Source organism: Peromyscus maniculatus, chromosome 16 (genome assembly GCF_049852395.1).
Source record: "Peromyscus maniculatus bairdii isolate BWxNUB_F1_BW_parent chromosome 16, HU_Pman_BW_mat_3.1, whole genome shotgun sequence".
NCBI classification, from domain to species: Eukaryota; Metazoa; Chordata; class Mammalia; order Rodentia; family Cricetidae; genus Peromyscus; species Peromyscus maniculatus.
Genome location: NC_134867.1, coordinates 40,101,584 through 40,128,933, shown reverse-complemented (window position 1 = coordinate 40,128,933; position 27,350 = coordinate 40,101,584). Strand labels below are relative to the sequence as shown.

General features: G+C 44.2%; 1 protein-coding gene across 1 annotated transcript; it reads left to right on the top strand.

Annotated features, from left to right (window-relative positions):
- The first annotated feature begins 71 nt into the window (after positions 1-71).
- Positions 72-27,350, top strand: Ifngr1 (interferon gamma receptor 1). The gene is made up of 7 exons (XM_006986102.4): positions 72-263; positions 8,307-8,421; positions 11,725-11,888; positions 14,127-14,302; positions 16,675-16,861; positions 24,211-24,335; positions 26,273-27,350. Exons 1-7 carry the CDS (start codon positions 179-181, stop codon positions 26,828-26,830), a joined length of 1,410 nt encoding a protein of 469 aa, XP_006986164.1. The 5' UTR covers positions 72-178; the 3' UTR covers positions 26,831-27,350.

The following is a 27,350-nucleotide window of genomic DNA, read 5'->3' as shown; positions in this document are numbered from 1 at the left end:
CCTGCCTGCTCTCATAGGCTTAGACTTTGACTTCGGTCCCGCCCATCCCTCCGGCCTGGTCCCCCTACACTTCGGCGCCGCGGCGGACGTGACGCCAGTCCCGGGCCAGAGGCCGCGGGGGAACCTTGTGAAAGCAGTCTCTCGCTCAGGGGTGGACCCGCAAGCCGCAGCTAGCAGCATGATTCTGCTGGTGGTCCTGATGCTGTCTGCGGAGGCCGGGAGCGGAGCTGTGACTAGCCTGGAGAATCCAGAGCCGCCCTCCGGTAATGACTCCGAGCCGCTGCGCGCAGGGTTGGGGCAGGGTTAGAGCAGGGTTGGGGCAGGGTTGGGGCAGGAGGCCAGGCAGGAGGCTCCCGGCCGGGAAGTCCCTCCCAGTCGGGCTGCACCGCTTTAGGCAAAGCAGTCTCGAGTCCAGGGACCTCAGGGGCGCCGGGCTCACGGGGGTTTACACGCCACTTCGCCTCTTTCTTCTTTGCCAACACAACAGCACAAACCTTTAGTGACTGAAGTTTAGTCTGTGATACTTAGTTTCCAGGGCAGCGTTTGGCATGGTGTGTGCAGCTCACTGTGTATAGACTTTATTTTCCGGTTGTCCAAAACCTTTGTGTGGGAGAGAAGAAAGATGGGCCGACTGATATTAAGTAGTTCTGATTTGTCAGTCTGGCTATTAAGTGTGAAAGTGTTTGGGATGCAAGGGTTCTTCTATAGTGTAACTGCTCAGAGCCTCTGATTTCACCTGCTTATTCACATTAACCTGGGAATGCATGCTAGGGATAGTTTTCAATAATTAGAGCTCTCGAGAGAGCAATAAAACTTATCATCCGCTCCCTCCCAGTCCCTAGTCTTAAGTGTCTGAGATGTTCCCAGTAAGTAGCTGCTGGAAGACCTGGGGGCATCCAACCTCTTTAACCCCAGGAGCTCCAGTTAGGTGTGCCACATTCCCATTCAGCCCTGCCTTGGCTTGATCTTCAAAGGTCAAGCAAAACTATTCACAATAGCTAGGAAAAAGCCACCTAGACGTCAGTCACCAGAAAAAAACGGATAAAGAAAAGGAGATGCATATACAAAATGAAATTCCACTCAGGTATAAAGAAAAATGAAGTCATAATTGCAGGGGGGAAAAATGGAATCAGAATAGTGTTAGTTGTGTTACATGAACTAAGCCAGATTCGGAAAGACAAATACTATGTTATCTTACCATAAATAGACCCTAGATTGTGTGTGTGTGTGTGTGTGTGTGTGTGTGTGTGTGTGTGTGTGTAAAGGAGACTATGACAGGGGAGGGAAAGATCTTGAGGGAGGGGAAACAAATCAAAACAGGGTAATAAAACACATGGGACATGAATGCAGAAGGGAGGGTCCTCAGGGTAGGCAGGTGACCAGAAACAAAGAGGCAGGAGCAAGTGGGGGGCAAATTAGAGGGTATGATGACATATATGTAGTATGTATGAAAATGCTGTGTTAAAATCTATTACTTTGGTAACTTAACATTTTTAATTAAATAGAGGATGCACTCATTTAAAAAAAAAAAAACTGTCGGGCTGGGCGGTGGTGGCGCACACCTTTAATCCCAGCATTGGGGAGGCAGAGCCAGGCGGATCTCTGTGAGTTCGAGGCCAGCCTGGTCTACAGAGCGAGATCCAGGACAGGCACCAAAACTACACAGAGAAACCCTGTCTCGAGAAGAGAAAAAAAAAAAAAAAACCTGTCAAGCAAAGAAATCCTTAGTCATCCCCAGACAAGGGCTAGGAAGACAAACCATGGTTAGGACTTTTGAGTGCTGGGCACTGTCTTAGCAGAGGGCATAACAGATCTATTTTCTCACCTCCCACGTAGTGTTGCTGGTATCTGCATCCATAGTGAGGCACACAGGGCTGCCCAAGAGGTAGAGAGGTTGCCTCCTAAGTGGCAGAGTCCGCGTTCTTAACCACCCTGCCAGCAGCCATTACCCAGGGCAAGCTGCCTGTGACTGTGGGCAATTGCAGTATACAGCGCTAAGAACTTGAACTTACTCACAAGCTGCTGGGAACCACGATAGGGGTCCCAAACCCCATCTAGGGGACTCTGGGAGGATTTCACAGAGAACATTAACCCAGGGGCCTAGAAAGAATCGTGTTTGCAGGGATGTGAAGTGGCATGCCAAGCCAGCAGGTTGGTAAGTGTCTTATCATAGAATGTGTGTCGGGGGAGCAGGAGGAAGTAATTAAAAGTTGTGCCGTGTGTAACAGCAAGGGATGGAAACGTGGCTTTAGCTGGCTTAACCCAAAAGAGAACTAACTGTTCAGAGAATCCAAGCCAGAGTTAAGCAGAAAAACGAGAGCTTTCAGCTTGGCTCAGGAAGCTAGCACTTGGGACACAAGAAGGCTACAACTTACCATTTCTCATTTCTAATGGCCTGGTCATGGACGGATTCCCTACTTGGCAGGAACCATGGGTGCCGGGTGCCGGTAGCCTTTGAGTTTTAAAATCCTGCAACTTCTATCGGAACAAAATCCCAGAGGAAGGGAAGCTCTGATTTCCTTAGCTTTCCTTGGGTGCCAACTGGTGTGGGAAGGATATTGTTGAAAGGTGTGGCGTGGAATTCTCAAAAATAGAAGCATAGTGTTCCTGACAGAAGTGAAGAGCCTGAACCAAGAATATAAAGTGCCCACCATTCCTGGGGTCAAGGGGTGATTTTGTGCAGTTCAGATAACGCTGTTTAGAAAGGCCAGGCTTCATATACAGTAGCTTGAAGAAGAAAGCCCATAGGCTGGAGCTCAATGTCAAGTGTCAGGAGGATTCCACGAGAAATGCCTGTGTGATGGAGGAGAGGGGACCTTTTGAAGGGACGTTGAGAAGGCAGAGTCACTTGGACTCTGGAGGTGGGTGGAGACTGACAGAGCTGCCCGTCAGGGGCAGTGCCTTAGATGGAGTGCCAGGCACTTCCTCCTCCTGAGGTGCCTTCTGTGTGACTTCATGGTTTTCAAGTCTTCAAATCCTGCCCCCTGTGATAAGATCGGTGCCCTTCTGAACTGCACCTTAGCATTTTATAATACAGGGTGAGGCAGCTCTCCTCTCTTTTTATCACTCTTTTCAGGACATTAGATTCTTAAGTGCATTTCTTTAGATTTCTGTTGTCTCCCCATGCTTGTTTTGTTTATTTGTTTGTGTACTTTTTTTTTTTTTTGAGGTAGTATCTCATGTAACCCAAGCTAGTTTCAAACTGAACTCCCTGGCTCAGCCTTCCTCTGAGTGCTAGGATTATACCCCCAGTTCCTTTAAAGTGTGAACTTCTGATTCACAATCCCTACAGATTTTGAAAGAAGACATTTTGATTCTAAAACAAACCCTAAGAGACTGAAAACAAATAATAGCTTTTAGAAGCTAACATACAAAATGTAGCAACACATGGCAGTAATGTAGATGGTTTTGTTTTAATTGCACAGGTAATCAGAATGAGATTTTGATCAGTATGAAGTGACTTCTTGAGAGAAAGGAATTGGTTCATATGTGATTTTTTTTTTTTAATTACAGGGGCATCTTTATTTTAGTTGCCCCAGGGATTCATAATCAAAATACCCAATATCCATTTTAGCCCCGTCTGAGTTACAGAAGTGACTTATTGTAGTGTATTATTCAGGTTTCACGGTGGCTTTGTACAGTTGTGACAGAGCCCAAAATCGGCCATGCTTTTCCCATCTACAAGCCAGCAGATCTTTGCTCTGAAAGCCAGTCTCTTGGAAAAGGGCCCAGATGATTCATTTTACTATGACCTTTGGTTTTGAATTGAAGGAGTCTGGGAGTGAGATCCTCAAATAATTCCGACCCCTTCTCTGAAAACAAGTTACAGAAAACTGTCTGTTTTCAAGAGATCACAAAATCTGTAAGGTTGTTTTAGTTTGTGAAACCGTTCTAGCATAATCTTAAACTCCATAGATAATAACACCTCTTTGCTTTCTCTACATGTGTTTTTATTTATACAGTGTAAATATATCTGGAATAGAAGTTTGCTGTGAGCCTTAATTATTTTAACTACTCTGCATTGTAATTTAAAGGTCAGGTGATAAAATCTGAAACCTCATGACAGTTGTCGTGTAGGTTTGACAAAGACAAAAGTGGTGTCTAATAACCTAACCACATGGTTTCTCTTCTGGTTATATTAAACCACAGGTGATGTCTTTTGGTATAATAACCAAAAGTTTCTCTTTAGTAGTAATTCCTGCTATAATCCACTGAAACTTGCTTGATGTGGGCTCTATAGTGATTTGAAGGCTAGCCTGGGCTACTGTCTCGATCAAGACAGTAGATACACATAGTTAGTAAGTCATATTTTACTATGATGAGGGTCATCACTCAAGGTTCACACTCTAAATTCTTATCTCTAGTCCTAAGCTTATCTGACTTTATCTGACCAAGGCTGCTCACTTGTGCCACGTATCTTAGCCGAAGGTCAGGTCCAGTCTCTAACAGAGGACTCTGATTCGAGGGTCAGGATCCTGGGGACAACTCTTCCAGCCACAGGGCAGGTCAAGGTGATGTCTCTCCAGATGTGCAGAGCAGGGCATTGCTCTTGGTCTCTGTTTATATGCTGTCCAGTGGGCGCTGTGGAGTTCTAGTTGTGTGTCTGTTATCTTGAGGGAGTGATGTCACTGGGTTGTGGTTATCAGGTGCAGCCTTGGGTGTGGTGGGGTTCCTGATGTCAAAAGGGCCTTTTTTTTTTTTTTTTTTTTAACTATGCTCGTTACATCTACAGTATGATCCTTTCTATGTGCCTTCTCCTCAAGGCAGGAATTTCATGTTGAGTATGTACAGTTAGAAATTTATTTCTATTGGAAAGAGTTAAAAAAAGAGGATCTTGGGTGCCAGAGAGGTGTCTTGGGGTTAAAGACACTTGGTGCTCCTGCAGAGGACCCAGCTTTTGTTCCCAGCACCCTATGGCAGCTCACAACCATCTGGAACTCCACTTCCAATGGATCCGATGAATCCAACGTTCTTTTCAGGCCTCCACCGGCACCAGGCACTCCCGTCGTGACGCAGGCAAACACTCATGCACATAAAATTAAATCTTACAAACATTAAAAGATTTTAAAAGGCAGTAAAGAGCTTGTTAGAAATGGGAGGAGGGGCATCCCTGTGCTGTGGAGGCAGGAGGCTTAGCGGCTATGGCCTTTAAGGATGTGCTAGTAGAAATTGTGCTTTCCGAGAGAGCTGTGTGAGCCAGCCCAGGAGGGGCTTGAGCGAAGTGCTGAAGGCACCCCCTGGCTTTGGCTCCTTTCTTCTCAAAATGCCAATGCTGACAGACTAACTCTGGAAAAGGCTGTTGAAAAGACCAGGCCTTCTGCTGGGGTCCCTGATCCCTTGGCAGCTTTGTGCAGGGCGGGAGGTGAGGGTCTAGCCTCAACTCTTCTGCATGCAGCTGTCCACTTTGTCCAGCACCATTTGTGGAAAATGCTGGCTTTTCCTCGGTATAGTTTGTTTTTGTTTTTGTTTTTGTTTTTTTGTTTTTTTTTTTTTTTTGCCTCTTTGTCAAAAACAGGTGACTACAGAAGCCTGGGCTTACATCTGGATCCTCAGTTTTATTCATTTGATTAATGTCTGTGTTTTCATTCAGGTCCTGTGCCGTTTGTATTGTGATAGTTTTGTGGTATAGTCAGAAATCAGCGAATGTGATATACCTCTAGCAGTGTTTTTATTGCTTATCATTGTCTAGGCTACCCTGGCTCTTTTGTGCATCCATACGAATTTTAAGATTGTTTTTCAATTTCTGTGAACAATTGCATTGGAATTTTGACGGGGATTGCATTGAATCTGTACATTGTTTTTGATAGGATGGCCATTTTTAGAATATCAGTCCTGCAAATCCATGTGTATGGAAGGTCTTTCCTCTTCTGGTGTCTAATTTCTTTTTTCATTGTTTTAAAGTTTTCATTGTACAGGTCTTTTGCTTCCTTGGTTAGGTTTATTCCAAGACAAATTGTTTTGTTTGTTTTTTAGGAGAAAGGTCAAGCTATTCAAAATCCCAGCCTGGATGGGAGAAGGGCTCATGACCCCCCCCACTCCTCACCCCCCTCACAGAGGAGCTCATGGCAGTTGTTGGCTCCTGGGGGGCAGGGGAGTGTCAGTTTTATTCAGGGATACTCCCTCCCTCCCCCCAGGCTGCTCCCAGCAGACAGCCCCTACACCCATGTACATACAGGCGGCACTCAGGGACTCAGTGCCCTTAAAAAACAACACAAAAGAGCTCCTGGGATTGGGAGCGAAACACAGTGATGAAGGATTTGGATGGAGGGAGGGAGTGGAGATAAATTTGACCCAAGCCTCATGTGTCTGTCTGAAATTCTCACAGAAAGAGTGAGAACCGAGAACCGATGGTTTGACATTTTCAGGCTCTGCTGAAGTCGAGAAATGGCTTTTCTGAGAGTAGTTGAGATTCATTATGATCCCCCTCCTGACCTGGTTTTTCAGGCTAAGATCTCACAGGCTGGCTGGCCCTGGAATTCTAAACACTCCTATTCAAACTCCACTTACATGCTGGCATCACAGGTGTGCTCCCCGACACCCGGTTCTGTAAGTGTGTTGGTTTGGCTTGAGAGAGAGAGAGAGAGAGAGAGAGAGAGAGAGAGAGAGAGAGAGAGAGAGAGAGAGAGAGAGAGAGAGAGAGAGAGTATTAATGTTGAATTGTTCCGGAGGGAGGGAGTAGTAGCTTTTATGTCTTCGTAAGCCATGGATTATTAACTGGAACTGGGCTGTTTGGGAAAGTTGATGTACAGACACACCCTATGAAAGAACCCCCTCCTAAAGGAGCCCCAGGTTTCTGGGCTGTGAATGGCCACAGGCGGTCTTACCAAAAACAGGAGAGAAAGGAGCCAGGCGAGACCGCTATTTTTAGGCTTGCTCTCAAGGAAGTTGCTTAGGAAATCAAAGCTGATAGGTACTGATGTCCCAGCATGCATCTGTGGTGTTTCTGGAAGCATAGTAGATAGTTTGCAGTTGTCTGGCTAATGGCCCCAGAAAGATCAAGGAAATCTGCTGAGCGTCTGGATCTGGGGACAGCCACTCCATCCCCCACCTTCATAATCTCAGTTTTTCCCATAAGCCTCACCCTACGTTGATACATAATAGAAGTTAGGTATTTCCCCTCCCAAACAGTAAAGAGCTGCTTAAAATTGTAAACATACGAAGCACTGTTTCTCAACTGTTATGACCAGTGGATGCTTCCGCTGTCGTTAGGCAGATTTCCGTGTGCTATCTAGAAAAAATAGGGAAGGTGTATTCCCCCGGGAGGCAGTGTTGAGAGCCTGGTGGCATTTTAGAACGGGAGTGGGAAGCCCTGGTGCCGGTTCTTCTACAGACATTGAGTGCAGTCTGTGCTGGCAAATCCTGAAAACTCTAGTGCTTCCGATGAAGTGAATGAATGATTGGTGTTACAGTAGGCAGTGCGTTTCTTTATCGGAACCACTGAAATGGTGTGGGAATTGATTGTCTCCTGCTGTCTTTGTGTTTCCCGTATATATTAGTTCCTTTTCCCATTGCTGTTTCAAAATAAACCAACAGAAGCGACTTCGGGAAGGAAGACCTTGCTTTGACTCACAGTCTCAGGGTTGCAGTTTGTTGTAGGGACGCAGGGTGGCAGCAGAGGGTAGGAGGCAGCCTGTCACATCGAACCCAGGCAAGAAGAGAGAGATGAAGCCGATCCTCACTTCTCCCCCCACCCCTTTCTCTTTTTATTCAGTCTGGGACCCCTTAGAACACTGGTTCTCAACCTTCCCAATGCAGCGACCCTTTACAGTTCCTCATGCTGTGGTGACCCCCCCAACCATCGAATTATTCTCATTGCTACTTCATAACTGTCATGTTGCTACTGTTATGCATCACAATGTAAATATTTTTTTGTAGATAAATAAATAAAAGTTGCCAAAGGGGACTCAACCCACAGGTTAAGAACCCCTGCCTTAGAATGATGCCTCCCACATCCAGGGTGGGTCTTCCCTTCTCAGCTAAACTTCTCCAGAAACTACCACCCTCGAAGACACATGCAGATGTTTCTCTACTGGGTCACTCTAAATATATTCAAGACGACATTGAGGATTAGCCATCGCCTCTTATGCCATGGGGGTGTTTACGTAACCTAAAGTGAATCGGAACTCCTCTGTACATTTTCATTAACACACATCCTATGAGTTTGCCATGATTGAAATGACTTCAGTATCTGCTGGACTGACTTCGGGTTTCCTGTGCGTGTTTGTCTAACACGTCATTGACTAAGGTCTTCTGTCGTTGGTGTCCCTTTCTTACTGTGACCCATGTTGTTTTTGAATCTCTTCCAGTGCCTGTACCAACTAATGTTCTAATTAAGTCTTATAACTTGGACGCGACCCTGTGCTGGGAATACCCGGACATGCCACAGACTCCTGTCTTTACTGCACAGGTCAAGAACTACGGGTGAGTATTGTTCATTGATTATTTCTATTCTGTTTTGATCAGAATCTCTGCATATCCTGTAACTCTCTGTGTTCCTCCATCATCCCTCCTTCCCCCTCACCGAACTTTAATCAGTTGTCTGTGGATGTCACAGAATGCTCAGGATGCTGACTAGTTCTTCTCAGTAGTGAAGTACAGAAGTACTGCTGCCTTCCAAGATTTCTCTCTAGTCTCTTAGGAAACTAAGATTTATTAGCTGTTAGCAAAGAATGTGAGGGCAAACACCACCTTGACATAGTTTAGCGGTATCTCAGATTAAATACTTACAGGTCAAATGGACTCAAATGGAAAAACAGACTTCAATGTGGATTTGTCTTCTCATGATTTAATTGAAGTTAGCAACTTTTTTTTAAAGATTTATTTATTATGCATACAATGTCCTGTCTGCATATACACCTGCAGGCTAGAAGAGGGCACCAGATCTTACAGATGGTTGTGAGCCACCATGTGGTTGCAGGGAATTGAACTCAGGACCTCTGGAAGAGCAGCCAGTGCCCTTAACTGCTGAGCCATCTGTCCAGCCCAAAGTTAGCAACTTTTGATAGGCATGCTACGAAGGCAATCTTTTTATCGACCATACAGATCATAGTGAATGCTTATCCCAGGCATGGAATTATGAAGCCTGGTCATTTGAAAAAGGTGTTAGCCACTCAGATCTATCCATTGTACATTCTTTTAAGTAAATAACCTGTAGGGCAAAACGCCATGAGGACATGCATATCCTATTCTACACAAGCCCACAGATATTTCAAGAGCTATTAGTTACTATAACTCTGTCCTAGTTAGGGTTTCTATTGCTGTGATGAAACACCATGACCAAAAGCAACTTGGGGAGGAAAGCGTATATTTGGCTTACATTTTCATATCACTGTTCACCATCAAAGGAGGTCAGGACAGGAACTCAAACAGGACCAGGAATCTGGAGGCAGGAGGTGATGATGCAGAGATCATGGAGGAGTGCTGCTTACTGGCTTGTTCCTCATGGCTTGCTCAGTCTAGTACCACTAGCCCAGGAGTGTCCCCACAATAGGCTGGGTCCTGCCCCATCAATCACCAATTAAGAAAACCCCCCAGAGGCTTTTATGTTCAGACCCATCTTATGGAGGCATTTTCTTAACTGAAGTTCCCTCTCTTAAATGGCTTTAGCTGGTGTGAAGTTGACATAAAACTCTCCAACACAGTCACTTAGTAAATTGACAGAAACATTAAACTCTGAAAATATACGGTATTTGAAAACTGGGAGAGACAGAAACCCTCATGCATAATTAATGTGAATGGAAATAAATCTGGCCCTGGGGGAAGAACTTTTATCTGACAAAACTTAATATGCTTGCCTGGGCACGTTTTTTTTGTTTTTTTTGTTTTTTTTTTTTTGTAGTGCTGGAGATCAAACCCAAGGCTTTACACTGGCTAGGTAAACCATCTACCACTGCGCTACACTACCAGCTCCCATGTTGCATTTGTGTGTGTGAGTGTGTGTGTGTGTGTGTGTGTGTGTGTGTGTGTGTGTGTGTATGCAGTAGTGTATGCATGTATACACACATACATGTAGAGGGCAGGACAGCCTCAAATGTCAGTCCTTGTTCATTTATTTGCTTGTTTGTTTCTTTAACGTGGGTTCTGGGGATTGAACTCAGGCCCTCATGTTTTACGCAGCAAGTACCTGATTGGCTGAGCTGTCTCTCCAGCCAGGGTTCGCTTTTAGCTCTGTTGATTCCACATGACTGCTACAGAAATGGATTACTGAATTAGCGCTGTAAAATATGAAGGAAATTTCATATTTTATGGACCTAAATGTAGTGGCTTCCAGACTATGAAAAGAAAAGGTAAGTTCTGTAAGGCAGATGCACTGTGCTCCACTGGAGAACGTGAATGAGATGAACTGTCTGTGTGGGTGTTGTCTGGGAAAAGAAGGGCCGGGAGTGAAAACCCTCAAGCCAGTGAGATTGTCCTCCTGCAAGAATGGGTAGCAATGCTGTGGAAACCAATAGGGAGAGCCTCATGTTTTCCTTAGAGTTGCGGCTTCCAGGGTTAAGCCAAGAAACAAACTGAAGATTTTTATAGGGAGTTGAGGGAGTTTAACTTGTTTGATTGGTTTAGCAGGTTTTTGTTTTGTCTCTGTGGGGCTGATAATCCAACTTGTTCATATAAACAAGCACTGTACCTCCAAGCAACAACCCCAGCCTGGGAAGACAGAAAAGCGGTTAGAAAGTCTCCCTCGTGATCGAAACAGAGGATGGGGACATGGCAATAGCCATCTCGAAGCAGGCTCTTACTGGCCGGAGGATGGACAGCTTAAGCAGCAGTATCAATAAGAACATGATAAATAAGAAAGAAACCCCGTTATCCATATTGTCAATAAATAATGATGAAGTTGGGAAAATGCAAAGCTCTTTTGTGAACCAGGAACTTCTAAAATGTTGTGTTTTGTGAAGTGAAGCTGATCCCTTAGGTGTTATCTCCCTGTAATGCCTGTACATTTTACTGGCAAGATAAATCTAAAACAAAACAAAAACCTGACCACATGAAGAGCTTTTGTAATGTGTCTGATTTTGTAATTGACTCACATCTGTATTAACGGGCTCCATAATGGTTTTAAAACTTAAAAATGAAATGTATTGTGTGAGTTCTGTCTCTTACAAAGGAATTTAGAGCGAGGGTTAAGTGTGCCTTATCTCAAATGCTTGTGACCAGAAGTATTTCATATTTCTGGCTTTTTTCAGATCTTGAAAGGTCTATATATACTTAAGTAGATATCTCAGGGGTGGGTCCTAAGTGTAAACATGAGACTTAGGTCATATATACCCTATCCACATAAAGCCGGAAAGTAGCTGTTGTAATTGGTTATGGTGTTTTATCCATTTTTTTAAATTGGATAATTTTTGTAAGGATTGGACCCAGGGCTTTGCACATGCTCCACAAACTTCCTGTCTAGTCACCTTGTCTCTATGATATTTTGAACAACGAATTTCATACAGGAAACAAACAACTTTGCATGGTGTAGCATCTTTCCTCTGTGACATCAAATGGGTGCTCAACGCCTTGAATTTTCGAGCCATTGGAATTTCCGAGTTTTTGGGTTAAGGATGCTGGGTTTGTACGTTCCATTTGAGACTAAGGGTTTCTTCTTTCATCTGCCTTCTCTGTCTTATTTTATTTTAGCCCTTCCAAGCAGCTGGCTGGATGCAAAGCAAAACACAGATGAATGGCCGAAGTTTGTGTGGTAATAAGGTTTCCCATGTGTACTCTTCCTGTCCATTTTAGGAACGAATGGGTTGACGCCTGCATCAACATTTCTGATCATCATTGTAATATCTATGAACAAATTCAAGATCCCGATATGTCTGTCTGGGCCAGAGTTAAAGCTACTCTTGGACAGAAAGAATCTGCCTACGCATTGTCAAAAGAGTTTATTATGTGCCGACAGGGTAAGTAGTAAGATTGTATGCATGGGTAACTTCTTAAAATTTTTATTTATTTATTTTTATGTGTATGGGTGCTTTGCCTGCATGTATGTGCACCACATTCATGTGGTGCCCTCAGAGGCCTGAAGAGGGCGTTGGATCCCCCTGGGGCTGCTATTACAGGTGTTTGCCAACTACCATGTAGGTGCCGGGAACCAAACCTGGGTCCCCTGGGAGAGCAGCCGGTGCTCTTAACCACTGAGCCATCTCTCTGTCCCCTACATGGATACATTTTAATTCTGAAGTACTTATACTTCTGTGTATGTTTGCTTTTATTGATAGTTTCTACAAGTGTCTAGTAAACGTATGATAGAATTTAAGGAGCCAGTGTCTTTTCCTTCTAGGCCCCACAAATAGCACTAAACTGGCCTTCGCTTTCCCACTTGAAAACCGTTTAACATCCAGTCCATTCAAAGCCTGACCAGTGCTGTTCAGCATGGCTAGACATTAGCCTTTCCTTCCCCGTCTGATGGGAAATTTATTTCAAAGTTAGATCACAGAGGACGTGGCCGCTGACCTCATTCCTCCTACCTCCCTTAAGTCCTTGAAGACCTTGGGAGCATAAATATCAATGTAACATACATTAACATAATACATTAGAGTTTCCAGCCAGTGATGGTGGCCCACACCTGTCATCCAGCAGGCAGGAGGCTCAGGGAACAAGGGCTAGTGAAGAGTTTGAAGTCCGTCTGTCCCAAAGAAACACAAGTGTAGACTTCTTTCTTGTCTCTGAATCCAAGGTTTCAGCTCTTTGCCATTCCAGCATCCTACCTATAGTTTACTGGTCTCAGCTCTCACTCCAGCTCCAGAATGTTCAGTATCAGTTATAATCTTGGGTGGGACATCCCACCTTAGCCTATGCCCTAGTCTGATAGACCTGATGGCATCCCTTCCATCTTCCCTTCCTCCCTCCCTCCTCCTCTGTGCCTGGTTACTTCCACGCTGGCATGCCTGTGGTGTCCACGTGCCTTGATTCTGCCCCCCAACTCTTTGATATATATACTCAAGGCTTTTCCACCGGCCCTTCTTTGCTTACGTTAGGTATTTTTATTCTCTGGGTTCATCTGGTAAATGCCATCTTTATGTCAGATTTGTCTGCCACAGTTTTATCAAGGACCTACTGTGTCCCAGAAAGTATGCCTGAGGTACACAGAAGAGTCAACACCAGACCTGGGTGGAAGACAGTATGTGCATGGTACATATGAGAAGCATATACAAACGTTCACCACACAAGCCCCATACATCAGAGACACAGAGGTTGTGCATAGACTATCTGAGTCTCCAGTTCCGATTTTCACAGTAAAAACTGAATCATGAGCAAACTTTTTAGAAGTTTGCCAGACACCCATGGGTGTTAAAGACACTGGGTTTCAGTGAGAAAGATAACTAAAGAACTTTCCAGGATCTGGACAGATGGCTCTGTGGTTAAGAACACTGGCTGTTCTTCCAGAGGACCTGGTTGTAATTCCAGCACCTACATGGTGGCTCACAGCCACCGGTAACTCCAGTTCCAGGGAGTCCCAGACCTCTTCTGACCTCCACAGGCACCATGCATGCTCATGATATGTAGACATACATGTAGGCAAAATACTCATACACACAATAAATAAAACAAACAAACAAATAAATAAGGGCCTTTTCAGAAACAGTTTTTAGAAAACAGATTATTAAGCTACAAAAAATAAGGGTAAAAGAGAAGGTATTTCCTTGAGTTTCTGTTTTGTATGCTTACGTGGGGGTGGAGAGCTCAGGAATGAACCTGGGGCCTTATGTTGCTAGGCAAGTGCTCTACCCGGGAGCTACATCTCCAGCTTTCTGGTTTTGCTTCCTACTTTGACACTAATTTGCCTAGGCTGGTTTCAGACTCATTCTTCAGTCCAAGCAGCTGTTGACCATAATGGTCCTCTCTCGCTATCCTTCTCAACAGCAGGCGGCCTTACAGGCACGTACCACCAGCCCAGCCTATTCATCTTCTAAAAACCAACATTTCTGACTAATCGTACCTTCCTAAAGACAAAGTCAGACGTGAAATCAAATCACTGAAGCAGAGTTTAGGCAAGAGAGCTTCTCATCTGAGATTTATTCAACACTGGATTCTTAGAATGTCTTCTAGATCTTCGCAGAGTTGTTGAAATGCATCCATTGATTTGGGGGGATTTAGTAGCTGTGCTGGGAGGAATTATACTTTCCTTTTCTTCCCAGGGAAAGTTGGACCGCCTGGCCTGGCCGTCATCAGGAGGCAGGACCAGCTCACTGTCGATGTGTTTCACCCGGCGGTTATTGTAAACGGAGAAAGGCGTGGGATCATGTTTGAGGATGAAAGCGCCTGCCACACCTTCTACTACACCATATACGTGCAAAGAAACAGGAGTGGGGAGGTGCGTGCTCCTCTTTTCTCTTTTTTAAATATAGGAATCATGGTATTGCTTGCACAAGCTGCGGTCATACACTGTAAGGTAGACTGCTGTTCATGCATATGCAGATCAGATTCACGGGTCATGGATTTCTGGTAAGGAAAAAACAAACTACGTAAATACTATTGCAGGGGGCCCAGTATGGAGTTAGTTGCCAACACTGGCCAGCTGATGCCTTCAAGTTTTCTCTTTGCGTGTTTAATCGCAGGGCCCTCTCTAGAATGTTGCTTTCTCTATGTACCTGTTTCTGCTGGTGAGTTGGGGATCATCTTAGGATTTTTTTCTTTTCCCTTACTAATAATGTACAGTATATAAAATAATATGCAGCCATGATTTATTTCTGAAAGGTAAGCTAGCCTTTGGTAAACACCAGTGATATAATTGCATTCCTCTGGCAGTGGTCTGGAGTCCACACTTGGACTCAAACTGTGCCCCCTCCGTTCTGCTGGGTGTCCCCGTTTATTTGTGTAGTGGTTATCAAAATCATACGATGTGCCTTCTAGGTACACAGAACTACAGAAGCGAACGGTACAAACAAAACTCGGGACATCCCGGTGCAGCAGAGAAGGGTGGGGGCAGCCTGCAGGGGTGGAGCAGTGGCTTTGGGTGGAGGGGTCAGAGGACCCTCCCAGGAAAGGTGACAGCTGGAGCCAACGCTGGGGTCAGAAGCCGGTCCCTGCAGCTGTAGGTGGGGACATCATTTGAAGCATAGGACCTGGGAAAGGCAGAGATCTCCGCAGAGGCACAGTTGGCCTGTGTGGACAGCACCAGGGGCCAATGAGCTTAGGGGGAGGGGTCCAGGGAGCAGGTGTAAACAGAGCAGGCATGGGGGGCGTGGCTTTTGTTTTCTTCTCTTGAGCAAGATGCTGCTTGCCCCTGGCTCACTGGAAGTTCCATGCACTTTCCCAGAATGCCCTTCACCATTTCCTTCTGGCACATTCCTGCTTACTCTTTGGGTTCAGGGGTTGTCGGCTCCTCTTTGTATTCATTCTGTACGCAGTAGATAATTCCATTTCGGGTGGCTCAGTTGGTTTTTCCTTGTTCCTTGTAGGAGTCATCTTACAGTGCTCCTGACTTTCTGTTACAGTTCTTACCTCTTCTCTGCACTGAATTGTTAGGCACATTAAACCGACACTGTAGTACACATGTGTTAGTTACCTGAACAAACACCCAGGACAACCAGCTTACCAAGTGTCGGTTTTAGAGACACAAAGGGTGATGCTTGCATCTGCTCAGCTCCGAGCACATCACAGCAGCACGTGTACAAGTGATGACCACTCTTTCTCCCTTTCTCCCCGAGCTGGGAACCAAACTCATGACGTCATACACACGAGGCATGCACCATGCTATACACCACTATCACGAGACATTTCATCTCAAAGCAGAGCAGAAGTAAGGGGGTGGGGGGAATCTCAATACATTTCAAGGGCATGTCGCCATGTGTTCATTATTTTCCCGTCACTGAGACCACATATCTGACAGGAACAACTTAAAGCAGGACAGGTTTATTTTGGCTCCGTTTCTGAAGGTTCAGTCCATGGTCACCTGGCTTCAGATGCTTGGACAGACATGTTGGAGCATGTGAGGCAGGAGTAGCCAGGACGAGGCGCTCTCAAGGGCTAAACCCCAAACGACCTACTTATTCCAGTTAGACTCGACTTCTGAGACTTTCCAGAACCTCCCATAATATCGCTACCAACGGAAGACCTAGGCCTTGCTACATAAGCCTCTGAGGGACATTTTAAACTCAAAGCGTAACCATTTCCCATGAGGCCGGTCTCATAAAGGTCTCAGCCAGGCACACCCCAGGATTGCCACCTCAGAGACCCGCCCTTGAATATACAGGCCACACTGGATACCTAGCCACGCCACAGGAGTTGTGTGTCCAGGCCCGAGCACGGGTGAACATGGGCTCTAGCTAGTAGATGAATGAACTACAAACGTACTTAGGACCTTTTTATGTACTTACTGCACAGAGACCCTGAGGCCTTCATGTAGCTACTTTCTTATGCTTCCTGTGAAACGCTTTCCTCTCTCTCCAGCTGCTTCTGGTATTCTAGGAACTGCATACGCAAGTATTGGCTAGTTCCACAGCCCCTGAACATTTCCATTTTTCAAGTCTTAAACAATACCTGTTCCCAGGGAGAGCATTTTAACAACTGTCCTTCCTCATGCTGGGTTGAAGTCACAGATCGACTTATAATTTGACATCAAAGCTGGTTTTAATTTCATATTCACTCTATACATGTTTTCCTTCAACGTTTAATCAATGCAATGATTTCCCCCCCTCAGATTAAAGAAGGCATACACTTTCTTATTGTTGTTTTTCCATGTAGATCCTCTATACAAGTCACAACATTGATATAGATGATTGCAGTGAAACTCTGTGCCAGTTCAACATCTCAATGTCCAAACTGGATTCCAGATACTGCGTTTCAGTAAATGGACACTCAGAATTCTGGGACATTACAACAGAAAAATCAGAAGAAGTCTGTACTCCCCTTTTCCAAAACTCAAGAAAAGGTAAGCTCTTGCCCCCTCCCCTCTAGATGAAGACAGAGAATGTTAACTGAAATAGGGCAATGAGAAAATAAATTGATTGATTTATAACTTAAGCACATGTCTTTTCTTTTAAAAAATATTCAATAATCCTTTTCCCCAGAAAAACTCCTAATTAAAAATAAGACAGTTTCTCGGGCATTGAAATGTACTACAGCAACCAAACTAAAAAGCCACGAGATGGCTGACCCAGGAAAGAAAAGATATGTAACAAATATATGAAATTATGTACACAAATATCTGTATTTCAAGTGGTAATTTGAAAATGTGTTAACTTGAGAAAAGCCAGAAGAGGACCATAAAGATGTCACAGTGAAGCCAGGCGGTGGTGGCGCACGCCTTTAATCCCAGCACTCGGGAGGCAGAGGCAGGCGGATCTCTGTGAGTTCGAGGCCAGCCTGGGCTACCATGTGAGTTCCAGGAAAGGCGCAAAGCTACACAGAGAAACCATGTCTCGAAAATCCAAAAAAAAAAAAAGATGTCACAGTGGGTGAAGGTACCTGCCTCCCAGACTTACGGCCTCAGTTGGGTCCAGGACACACACACACACAGTGGGAGAAGAAAGCCAACTCCCTCCAGTTGTCCCATAATCTCCACTCATGTGTGTTGGCATGTGCATGCAGACACCCACACACAAATAAGTTATGGAGCTTGTTTCTAAAGGTAGAAGAAATGGTTACCATCAGTCACAGCTTGGGGTTTTCTTTGCATCCTGGTTTTGTCCTGGGTTTCTCCACACAGCTGTGATGCAGTGTGTCGTGTATATAATTATGTGTACTGCGCATGCTCTTTAGGTTTTGAAGGGAATCTCTTCCATAGAGGAGGACATTTTATCAGATGCCCTTCCCCGTGCTGTGTTGAAGTCACAGACTGACTGACTTGCTATCAAGCTGGTTTTAATTTCATATTCACTCTATACATGTTTTCCTTCAGTGTTGACCAGGATAAATGCAGTGATTTCCCTCCCCCCCAGAATGAAGAGGCTTTGCACTTTAGTGCACTTTTTAAATAGAAGAATATTTTTTAAAAAATTTTTAATGTCTTATTATTTTCTTTTGCACACTTTGTTAATATTTTTAAAATCTATAGACTATTTCATCTTGTGAGTGATATTCTTTTTATTTTCCCGTTTTCAAGTTGTTTTAGAATATCTTTTCTATGCTAAAAAAGGTACTAATTTTTTTCTTAATTCAAATGACTTTTAAAAAAAGTATGCTTTTCCCTTTAAAAAAAAAAAGTATGCTTTTCCAGGGGAACAATGAAAGGCAGTTGAAAAGGAATGGAGTGTTGTGCAAGCCGCCAAGAGAGAAAATCAATCAGTAATCCTGCCCAGCTGTGACATTTATGAAACACAGCAATGATCGGCATGGCACGATGTCCCCAAAACTGAAATAGTGGTATTGACATCTTGGGGATAACCCACAGCCGCTGACTCGGAACGTAAGACATGCTAGGTAGAAGGGAACTCATGCCTGGCACTGTAAGTGTAGCCAACTGCCCGTGACCGATGAGGCCGTGGAACCTAGATAAGAGCCTGCTGCTGTCCCGCGCCCAAACCCGTGTACTTCCTAACTGTTCCGAATACCATGCTTATGCACCCACAGATAATAAGTGCAGCTCTCGCCCCTTATCAAAGAAGCTTCTTTTTTCAGCCGACAGAGACTGTTACGGAACGAAAAGCCCCCACTGGCCATGATGCAGAGAGCAGCTGAGTGGGGTGCCGAGCACCCACTGATATAACCACAACCCCTACACCTGAGGCTCAGGGAGGGCTGCAGAGAGGGGGCCGGACAGTTTTAAATCTCACCAGTGTGGCGGCCTAAACAATGGCAACACCACGTGACATGCCAAGATGGATGAGTGGAACCTTCCAAGTCCCCACCCCTAGAAGAAGAGCTATAGGCAATGGTTGACACCTGAGAGAGGGGCAGTCAGCCTTCCCCAGCCGGGCGTGAGCTCCCAACTATTTCTCCAATGTCAAGTGGTCGGCCCTAAAAATATACACCTTCCGGCAGCTCTACCCAGAAGCAGCAGGCTGTATTTATATATGTTTATGTATATATAACATGCGTATGTGTTTCAGACAATAGAGATCCTTGAGAATCTCAAAGGGTAGCTTGGAGGTAGAGAAAGACCAGCCGCACTGGCCTGTCTGTGGGAGTGGGGAGCAGGATCTGCTTGGTGGGGATCCGAGATGATCAGAGTACACTATATACATATGTGCAATGTGATAATGAAGCCCGTTATCACATAAAATTAATAGATGTGGATGAAAACTCCTGAAAAGAAGCTGTATCTGCAGGGACTGATGGGGATTTCAGTGCTATAGAGAAGCTGGAATGTTATAGATTACTTTGTCTTGGGCTATTTTAGCCTTCTGGAACAGCCATGCCTTGCCCCACTCTGTATCTGAACTCACACCTCGTGATAGTTAGTAAAAACCTCTCAGAGGCCGTTCACTTAGAACACTGTCTTCCACCGGTCCTAGAGCTAGGAATGTCACGAGCATCGTGGACCTGGAAGATAGCTCCCACATCTCAGTGTGTCTGCCTCTTGGCTGCACCCACCAGGACAGTTTAAACTTGCCTTGATGGGTGGCTTTCGTTCTGTAAAGCTATGAAAACCCTCTGAAACTGCTTCCACGTTGGAACATGGACTTTGGGGTAAACGAAATCTGTGTTCCTGCTCTGTGCTCACTCATAGTAGCTCTAGAGTAAACTGTCTCTTGTTCTCTTTAAGGTGAGAGCTCAGGTTTTTATGTCGACAATAGTAAAAATGGGGAAAATACTACATATAGTATTTTTCAATACTAATTTTAAGTATTTCTGACCAAAAATGAGGTACTCTAGTTGGCTTTCCTGTGACTATTCTTCACTAAAATGTTGATTTTTTTTTTTTTTTTTTTTTTTTTTTTTTTGTGACTAGTCACTAAAATGTTGATTTTCCTGTGACTAGTCACTAAAACATTGGTTGGAGACTCTCTCAGTAGTTCGGGTTTCTATTGCTGTGAGAAAACACCATGACCGAAGCACCTTAAGGAGAAAATCAGAAGGAAAGGCTTGTTTCACTGACGTTTCCACATCACTGTCCATCATTGAAGGCAGTCAGGCCAGGAACCTGGAGGCAGAAGCTGATGCAGAGGCCATGGATGGATGCTGCTTACTGGCTCCTCCTCATGGCTTGCTCAGCCTGCTCTCTTACAGAACCCAGGACCACACCAGTTTGCCAATATACATTAGCAGAAAAAAAAAAAAAAGAAAAAAGAAAAACACTAATTAAAACCCAAACAAAACTCTTTACAGTTTACTGGAATACCAATGCAAGTGTAAACTAAACATACCCAAACATTGGCCATTTATCATAGCCCTATAAAACTAGGTATGACTTCTGCTAACTTATTAAATGTTTTATGATAAGATTTAACCCTTCTGCTGAGATTCTGTCAGTCATTCCTTATGGTAAAACATTACCAATATGCATCCCATTTACATGCTAGTGTTGTTCGAATTTTAGGTGGTCTTTTAATAAAAAAAAAACCCAGAGCCAGATATTGGGGTGAAAGCTGAAAGATCCGAGGAGCAAGCCACAGCCAACCTCACCTCGCCAACTCCTCAGCTGATCCTGTTTCCACAAATCCTCAGACTGAAATCCTGAGTCCTCACTCTGAGAAAGGGTCTCAGCTGAACTGCTTTAGTTCCTGTTTCCTCAGGCCTTAGATACCTTTCTCCACCCTGCCGTCCCTTCCTGGGATTAAAGGCTTGCCTGCTTCCCAAGCAAAGGCATGAGATCCCAAGTGCTGAGATTAAAGGTGTGTGCCACCACTGCCTGGCTCTGTTTCCAGTGTGGCCTTGAACTCACAGAGATCCGTATGGATCTCTGCCTCTCGAGTGATAGGATTAAGGATGTGTGTGCACCACTGCCTGACCTCTATGTCTGATCTAGTGGCTGGCTCTGTAATCTGATCCCCAGATAAGTTTATTAGGGTACACAATGTATCACCACATGCTAGTCATCAGAAAACAGTAGATAGACACATTGATAAAGGTAAGAATGTTCCCGTGTTCACATATCCCCCAAAGAATGCTGTCTTTATGTTCAACTTAGTTTGGGGCCATTAAATTATATGAGCGTAATTACCTTATCAACAAAATTTACCAGTTGATCGGTATCATAAACTGACTCTATGGCAACACAGGCAAGCACTGAACTGAATAACCATTGTCTACAGAGACCAAGGATCCATTGTATGTGTTGTTACCGTGTATTAGTGTGTATGTTAGCGACTCAGTGTGGTATTTCTGCATATGCGCATTGCGGCGCTGATCAGCTCCAGCTCCCCTGTTGCCCCGCCCTTCTCCAGACTCCTTTCCCACCCCTGTCCATCACTAGTCTACACTTAGATGACTATTGCTTTTTGAGAGAAAGTCTCTCTGTGTATAATCCTAGCTGGCCCGCACTTTCCGTTTAAGCCAGGCTGGCCTTGAACTTCTGGCCTTCTTGCCTCTGCCGACCTAGTATTGGGATTACAGCCATGCACTACCGTACCCCAAGAAGGCTGACTTTTTCAAGCTTCAAAATATGAGAGGACACACTGTACTTGTTTGGCTAATTTTGCTTAGCATGTTATCCCACAGTTGCATCCATTTTCCTATAAATGACAAGATTTTAACTCATACGTATGGCTACATAGTATTGGTATGTATGTATATATAGTGTATGTGGGTATATCTGTGTGTGTGTGTGTGTGTGTGTGTGTGTGTGTGTGTGTGTGTGTGTGTGTTATACATTAGAAGATATTTTCATCAGTTCATCTCCTCCTCAGGTATTATGAATGGTTCTGCAATATACATGGACATGCGGTGATCTCTTTGCCATCCAGTTTCATTTAGAGAGATGATTTGCTATTGCAGTTTTGATTTGCGTTTTCCTAGTGGCTAAGGACGTTTATCATCTTTCCATGTATTTGTTGGCCATTTTGCTTCCCAGGAGTGTGTATTCATTTCCCCATTCTTTAATTGGGTTACTTGCTTTGTTAGGTTTTTTTAAATTCCTTATGTTAACTTTTTATCAAATGAGTGAATGGCAGCTGTTTTCTCCCGATCTCTTCACTCTGCAGACTGTCTCCTTTGATAGGCCTGATTTTACAGAATTCATTTGCAAGGTCTTTTGTGTCCTGTCCAGAGCATCACCTATTCCTTTGTCTTTAAATATTCCTCCTGTTTTCTACTCTTAGGTCCAACTTGAGTTGATTTTTGTGGGAAATGTGGCAAGGATTATCTTCTCCACGTGGCCGTCGGGTTTCGCAGCATTTATTGAAAGATCTCCTCTTTAGCGGTCTGTAGCTAGCAGGGCTCGTTTCTCGACCCCCGCTCTGCTGCACTGGGCTGTCCATCTGCTGGTCTGCTCCTAGCATGCTGCACTTTGTTACCATCCCTTTAGTTTAAAATCAGGCATTTTGATTCCTGCAATTTTGATCTATTTGCTCAAAATTGTTCTGGCTATTTTGGGTCTTTTGTGGTGAATTTCATATGGATTTTAGGATTGTTTCTTTTAGTTCTGTGATGAGTATAATTAGTATTTTGGTGGAGATTGCATTCAAACTGTAGACTTCAGTGCTGGTACAGATGTTTTCCAAATGCATGGATTTGGAAAGTTTTTCCATGTTTTGTTCTTTTGATCTGTTTTTCCAATGGTTTTTTTTTTTTTTTTTTTAATTTTCACTGGCAGAGTCTTGTACGTCCTTGGTTACATTTATCCCTAGGCAAGGTTTTGCTTTTTTTTTTTTTTTTTTAAAGCTATTGTGAAGGGGATTGTTTCCATTATTTCTTTTCACCAAATTTAATATTGATGCTGTTATTTTTATATTTTGATTTTGTATCCTGTACCTTCATTGTTTTCATTAATCTTTTTTAAATTTTATTTTATATTTATGTGTGTTTTGTCTTTATATTTGTCTAATGGACCACGTGTATGCAGTTCCTGAGAAGGCCAGAAGAGGGCATCAGATCCCCTGGGGCTTGAGTCACCTGTGGTTGTAGGCTTCTTTGTGGGTGCTGGGAATTTAACCCCCAGGTTCTCTATAACACTAGCCAGTGCTCTTAACCACCAAGCTATTCCTTCAGTCCAGTGGATGTCTTTTTGGATGGTGGAAAGCTAGGCTGAAATGTTAGACCAGACATATAAAATTTAGTATTAATAATTTTCAGGCCATTCCATAAAAGCTTCAAATATGACTTAAGACAATGTACTGCATTTTGTGCTAATTTGCATTAAGCTATTTGGAAAACAAAATCCTACTTTATGTACAAAATTGGTGCACTTATCCCAAGTCCAATTTTGTAAAAAGCCTAAATAGGAAAACAAAGGGACTGATGTGATGATGGCATGGTGGCAGTACCTTATAGCTAGTGTCTTGTCCCCTTGTCACAGGAATAGGTCTTGTGTGCTGTCTCCTCAGCCCAGTGGGATTTCAGTGGGACTTCTAATACAACACTGATAATCACTATTTATTTATTTGTTTAATTTATTTACTTATTGCTATCATACTGATTTACTTTGTTTAACCACAACCCATAATGGACAGGGCGTAAGCATTTGTTAAGCAGTAACATGTGGTTACTGTTCCAAAGAGGGGGCTTTTGAATAGAAACGAGAGTCATGAAATGCTGTTAAGGAGACACGCACCTGTCACAACATTTAGACTACTGTTTATTTTTAGAAGAGAGGACTCTGGGAAATGCCGCTGCTGCTGCTTTGTGACTAAGAGAGCAGGGTAAGAACAAAATACACAAAGGGGGTGTGTGTGCCCACAGTCTTCACTGCGGTGCGATGCTCGTCTGTGGGCCTGAGCATTGTGTGCAGGTGGCTCCTCTGTGTTTCTATGGCACACGAGGCTTCGGATGGATAAGTGGTAAGGAGTTCCGAGGAGCAGGGCTGGATTGTTTTAAGAGTTATCAGCGATGTTGCCAGAATTTACATCTTCTCAGGAAAGGCATTTTTAAAATGCTTTTTTTAACTGAGGGGACTGTGTCCCTTGGTGGTGCCCAGCTGTGAGGCCGTGAAGATGTTTCAGAAGCTGTTTCAGCTACCTGTGTCATGGCAGTGTAGTCCCAGGATGCTTCAGCCATGGGAAGAGCCTGACTTCTAGCTGGGGTACCCTGACTTTTCATTACATTGCCCAGTTCTGCTCCAGTGTTCTTTCAGATACTGATGACATCGACATGTACATCTGCTGAAGACTGGTGCTAAGACTTTTCGATGCAGAGTGTCTTGTCGTCTCTTTGTGATTGTGCCTTTTCTTTTTTCTTTTTTAGATTCGATTTGGATTCTGGTTGTTGTACCTATTATCGTCTTTCTAGTAGCTGCCCTGGTATTTGCATATTGGCATATTAAGAAGAATCCACTTAAAAGAAAAAGCATAATGCTACCCAAGTCCTTGGTAATATACTTAATTATTTATTTAATTGTGCACCCTAACATTAATCTGAACCTTCTTTGACAGTCCCTTCAATACTAAGTATGCTTCAGGAAAATGATGTGCTCCATGACTGGCATTCTATTTAATCTTGTTATAGCAGTTTCACTGGACACTAATCTTTCAGTGTGCTGTATACCCAAAGCCACATGTATTTCACTGTGCACCAGGTACCTTTTTTATAATGTTCAGGATGAAAACTGACAAGTTTGGTAAAGAGCTAAAGGTCCAGAAGGAACAGTTCACTCTAGTACGATCAGTGTAAGTGTACAGTACAGGAGAGGCTTGCGCATGAGCCAGCAAAGACCTTGCTTGCCCCACTTGCGAGGATGGCAGTTAGTTAGGCCTCTCCAAGAGGCAGTGATATGGGAGAGCCCCCCAAAGTTGGCTTTTGAAGAGCTGCAGACATGCAGATACTTCTCACAGTTGGCATTTAGAAGGGAAGATGGCCCAGAGTGAAACTATCACATTTGACATTAAGATGTAGTCACACTCGGTCTCTTGAGATGATTTAAAGACTGCTTAAAGGTCATGAAATGATGACATGTTGACTCAGACATGACAGGAATAATATCTACGATGCTCGAAGGGCACAGTGGGATTTTCTGTAATTAACAGTCTCCAAGGTGGCGATGGACTATATCTACAATAAGTAGACAGTACGTATGTGCTCTATCCGTCCTCCTCACTATAGGGAAGCAAGAGACCACGTGGTATTGAGCCATCCCTTCCGCATTAGAGCAGGAAAATGGATCTGACCCTCCAGCAGTGGTGGTCAAGATGTAACTGTATGCCCCTTGCCAGGAAGCTGCTGGCCCAGCAGCCTTTTACATAATCCTTCCAGTCATTCATCATGAGGAAGTAATTTCATAAATAAGAATGTGTGAAAGATGCAGCATGTTCTGTGTCTGTTAAAGAAAACACCACTCTAAAGAAATGCCGAGTCACTGACATGAAATGTACATGGGGAAGACACTTGCTGTAGCTTCCCCACAGACACATAGACGATGGCTTGAGAAAGGCAATGTGCATTTATGAGATATTTAATGACTTCATATTTTTAGTCTTAAATAAGTTCCATTAAAAAGAAAAGAAAAGGGCTGGAGCGATGGCTCAGAGGTTAAGAGCACTGGCTGTTCTTCCAGAGATCCTGAGTTCAATTCCCAGCACCCACATGGTGGCTCATAGCCATCTACAATGGGATCTGATGCCCTCTTCTGGCAAGCAAGTGTACATGGAGATAGAGCACCATATACATAAAATAAATAAATCTTAAATTATTAAAAAGGAAAAAAAAAGAAAGAAAAGGCAAGCTGGGTGTGGTGGCTCACATTTAATCCCAGCACTTGGCAGACAGAGGCAGGTAGATCTCTGTGAGTTCGAGGCCAGCCTGAGTTCCAGGCCAACAGGAGCTGCATAGTAAGACCTTGTCTATAAATAAATAAATAGAAGAGTCAAGCCACGTGGTGGCACACATTTTATGTCCTAGCATTTGGGAAGACAGAACAAAGGAGTTCAGGGTTATCCTCTGCTACATAGTGACTTCGGGACCAGCCCAGGCTACATGAGACCTTGTCTCAAACAAACAAAAAGATCAAGAAAAAAAAATGCAGTGAGCATATTTTAACTAGTTTTCCGAAATACATCATTTGCTTTTTAGGCTTTTTTTTTTTTTTTTTTTTTTTTTGGTTTTTCTAGACAGGGTTTCTCTGTGTAGCTTTGAGCCTTTCCTAGAACTCACTCTGTAGCCCAGGCTGGCCTCGAACTCACAGAGATCCACCTGGCTCTGCCTCCCGAGTGCTGGGATTGAAGGCGTGCGCCACCGCCGCCCGGCTGGCCTTTTCTTTTTTTAACAGGCATTTAAGCTCAATAATTTTCCATCTTGCTTTCTTTCTACGCAGCTCTCTGTGGTAAAAAATGCCACTGCCGAGACGAAACCTGAATCCAAGTATGTATCACTTGTCACGTCGTGCCACCCAGCTGTTCTAGAGAACGAGACGGTGATCTGTGAAGAGCACCTGTCCACAGTGACGGCTCAAGACAACCCAGGAACAACAGAACGTGAAGAACTTTCCGATGAAACCAAGGCTATGAACCCTGAAGGAAGCACTTCTGAGGTGGCCCCCGACAGCCCTCCAACCCCCATACAAAGGGGCAGTTCTCCCCTTTTGAGTAGCGACCAGTCGGAACCCTGTAGCATCACCACCTATCACTCCAGAAACGGCTCCGACAGCGGCCTCGTGGCATCAGGCAGCTCCCTGTCCGACTCGGAATTCCTCCCACACACTAACCCGGAAACAAAGACCGAAGAGCTCGAGCCCACCCCCGTGCGGAAGGCCCCCGCCTCCTTTGGCTATGATAAACCACACGTGCTGGTGGACGTGCTCGTGGATGAGGGCGACGGGAAGGAGTCTTTGATTGGGTATAGACTCACAACCGATGCCAGAGAGCCGTCCTGAGACCACCTGAGTTCGGGCAATGGCGAAGGATCTGATTGCCCTGGGTGGTTTTACTGCTTTGAGTTCATGGAAAGAAGTTGTACCTCAGGCGGTATCAACCACATGGAATGTCTTGATGTAGATCCATGTGTAAGGAACCTGTGGGCCCTGCTGGGTTTATTCAGCAAACTCCAAGACTCTTTCAAAGGAACGTATTGTTGCTTACGAGCTCCTTTCCGGGTGCATTACCAGCGGTGAATTTTCCTATTTTAACCCTGCTTCCTGCAGCCGCTGCTACTCCGTCCTTATCACCTCAAGGGACATGTTGGACGGTTTTTTTTTTCACATGTCTTCATATTGTAAGTTCATGTATATAGCATGTTTACAAGTCTCACTTTGAAGGAAAAGCTGAAAGCTACTCAAAGTTGGACTTAAAGTTTAATTCCAGCTGATAGTCTGATAGAATGTATCGGTGGGAGTTTGTACATATTTTTATGGAGCATTACTTATTATTTTTAAGTAAAATGTTTTGAAACCAAAA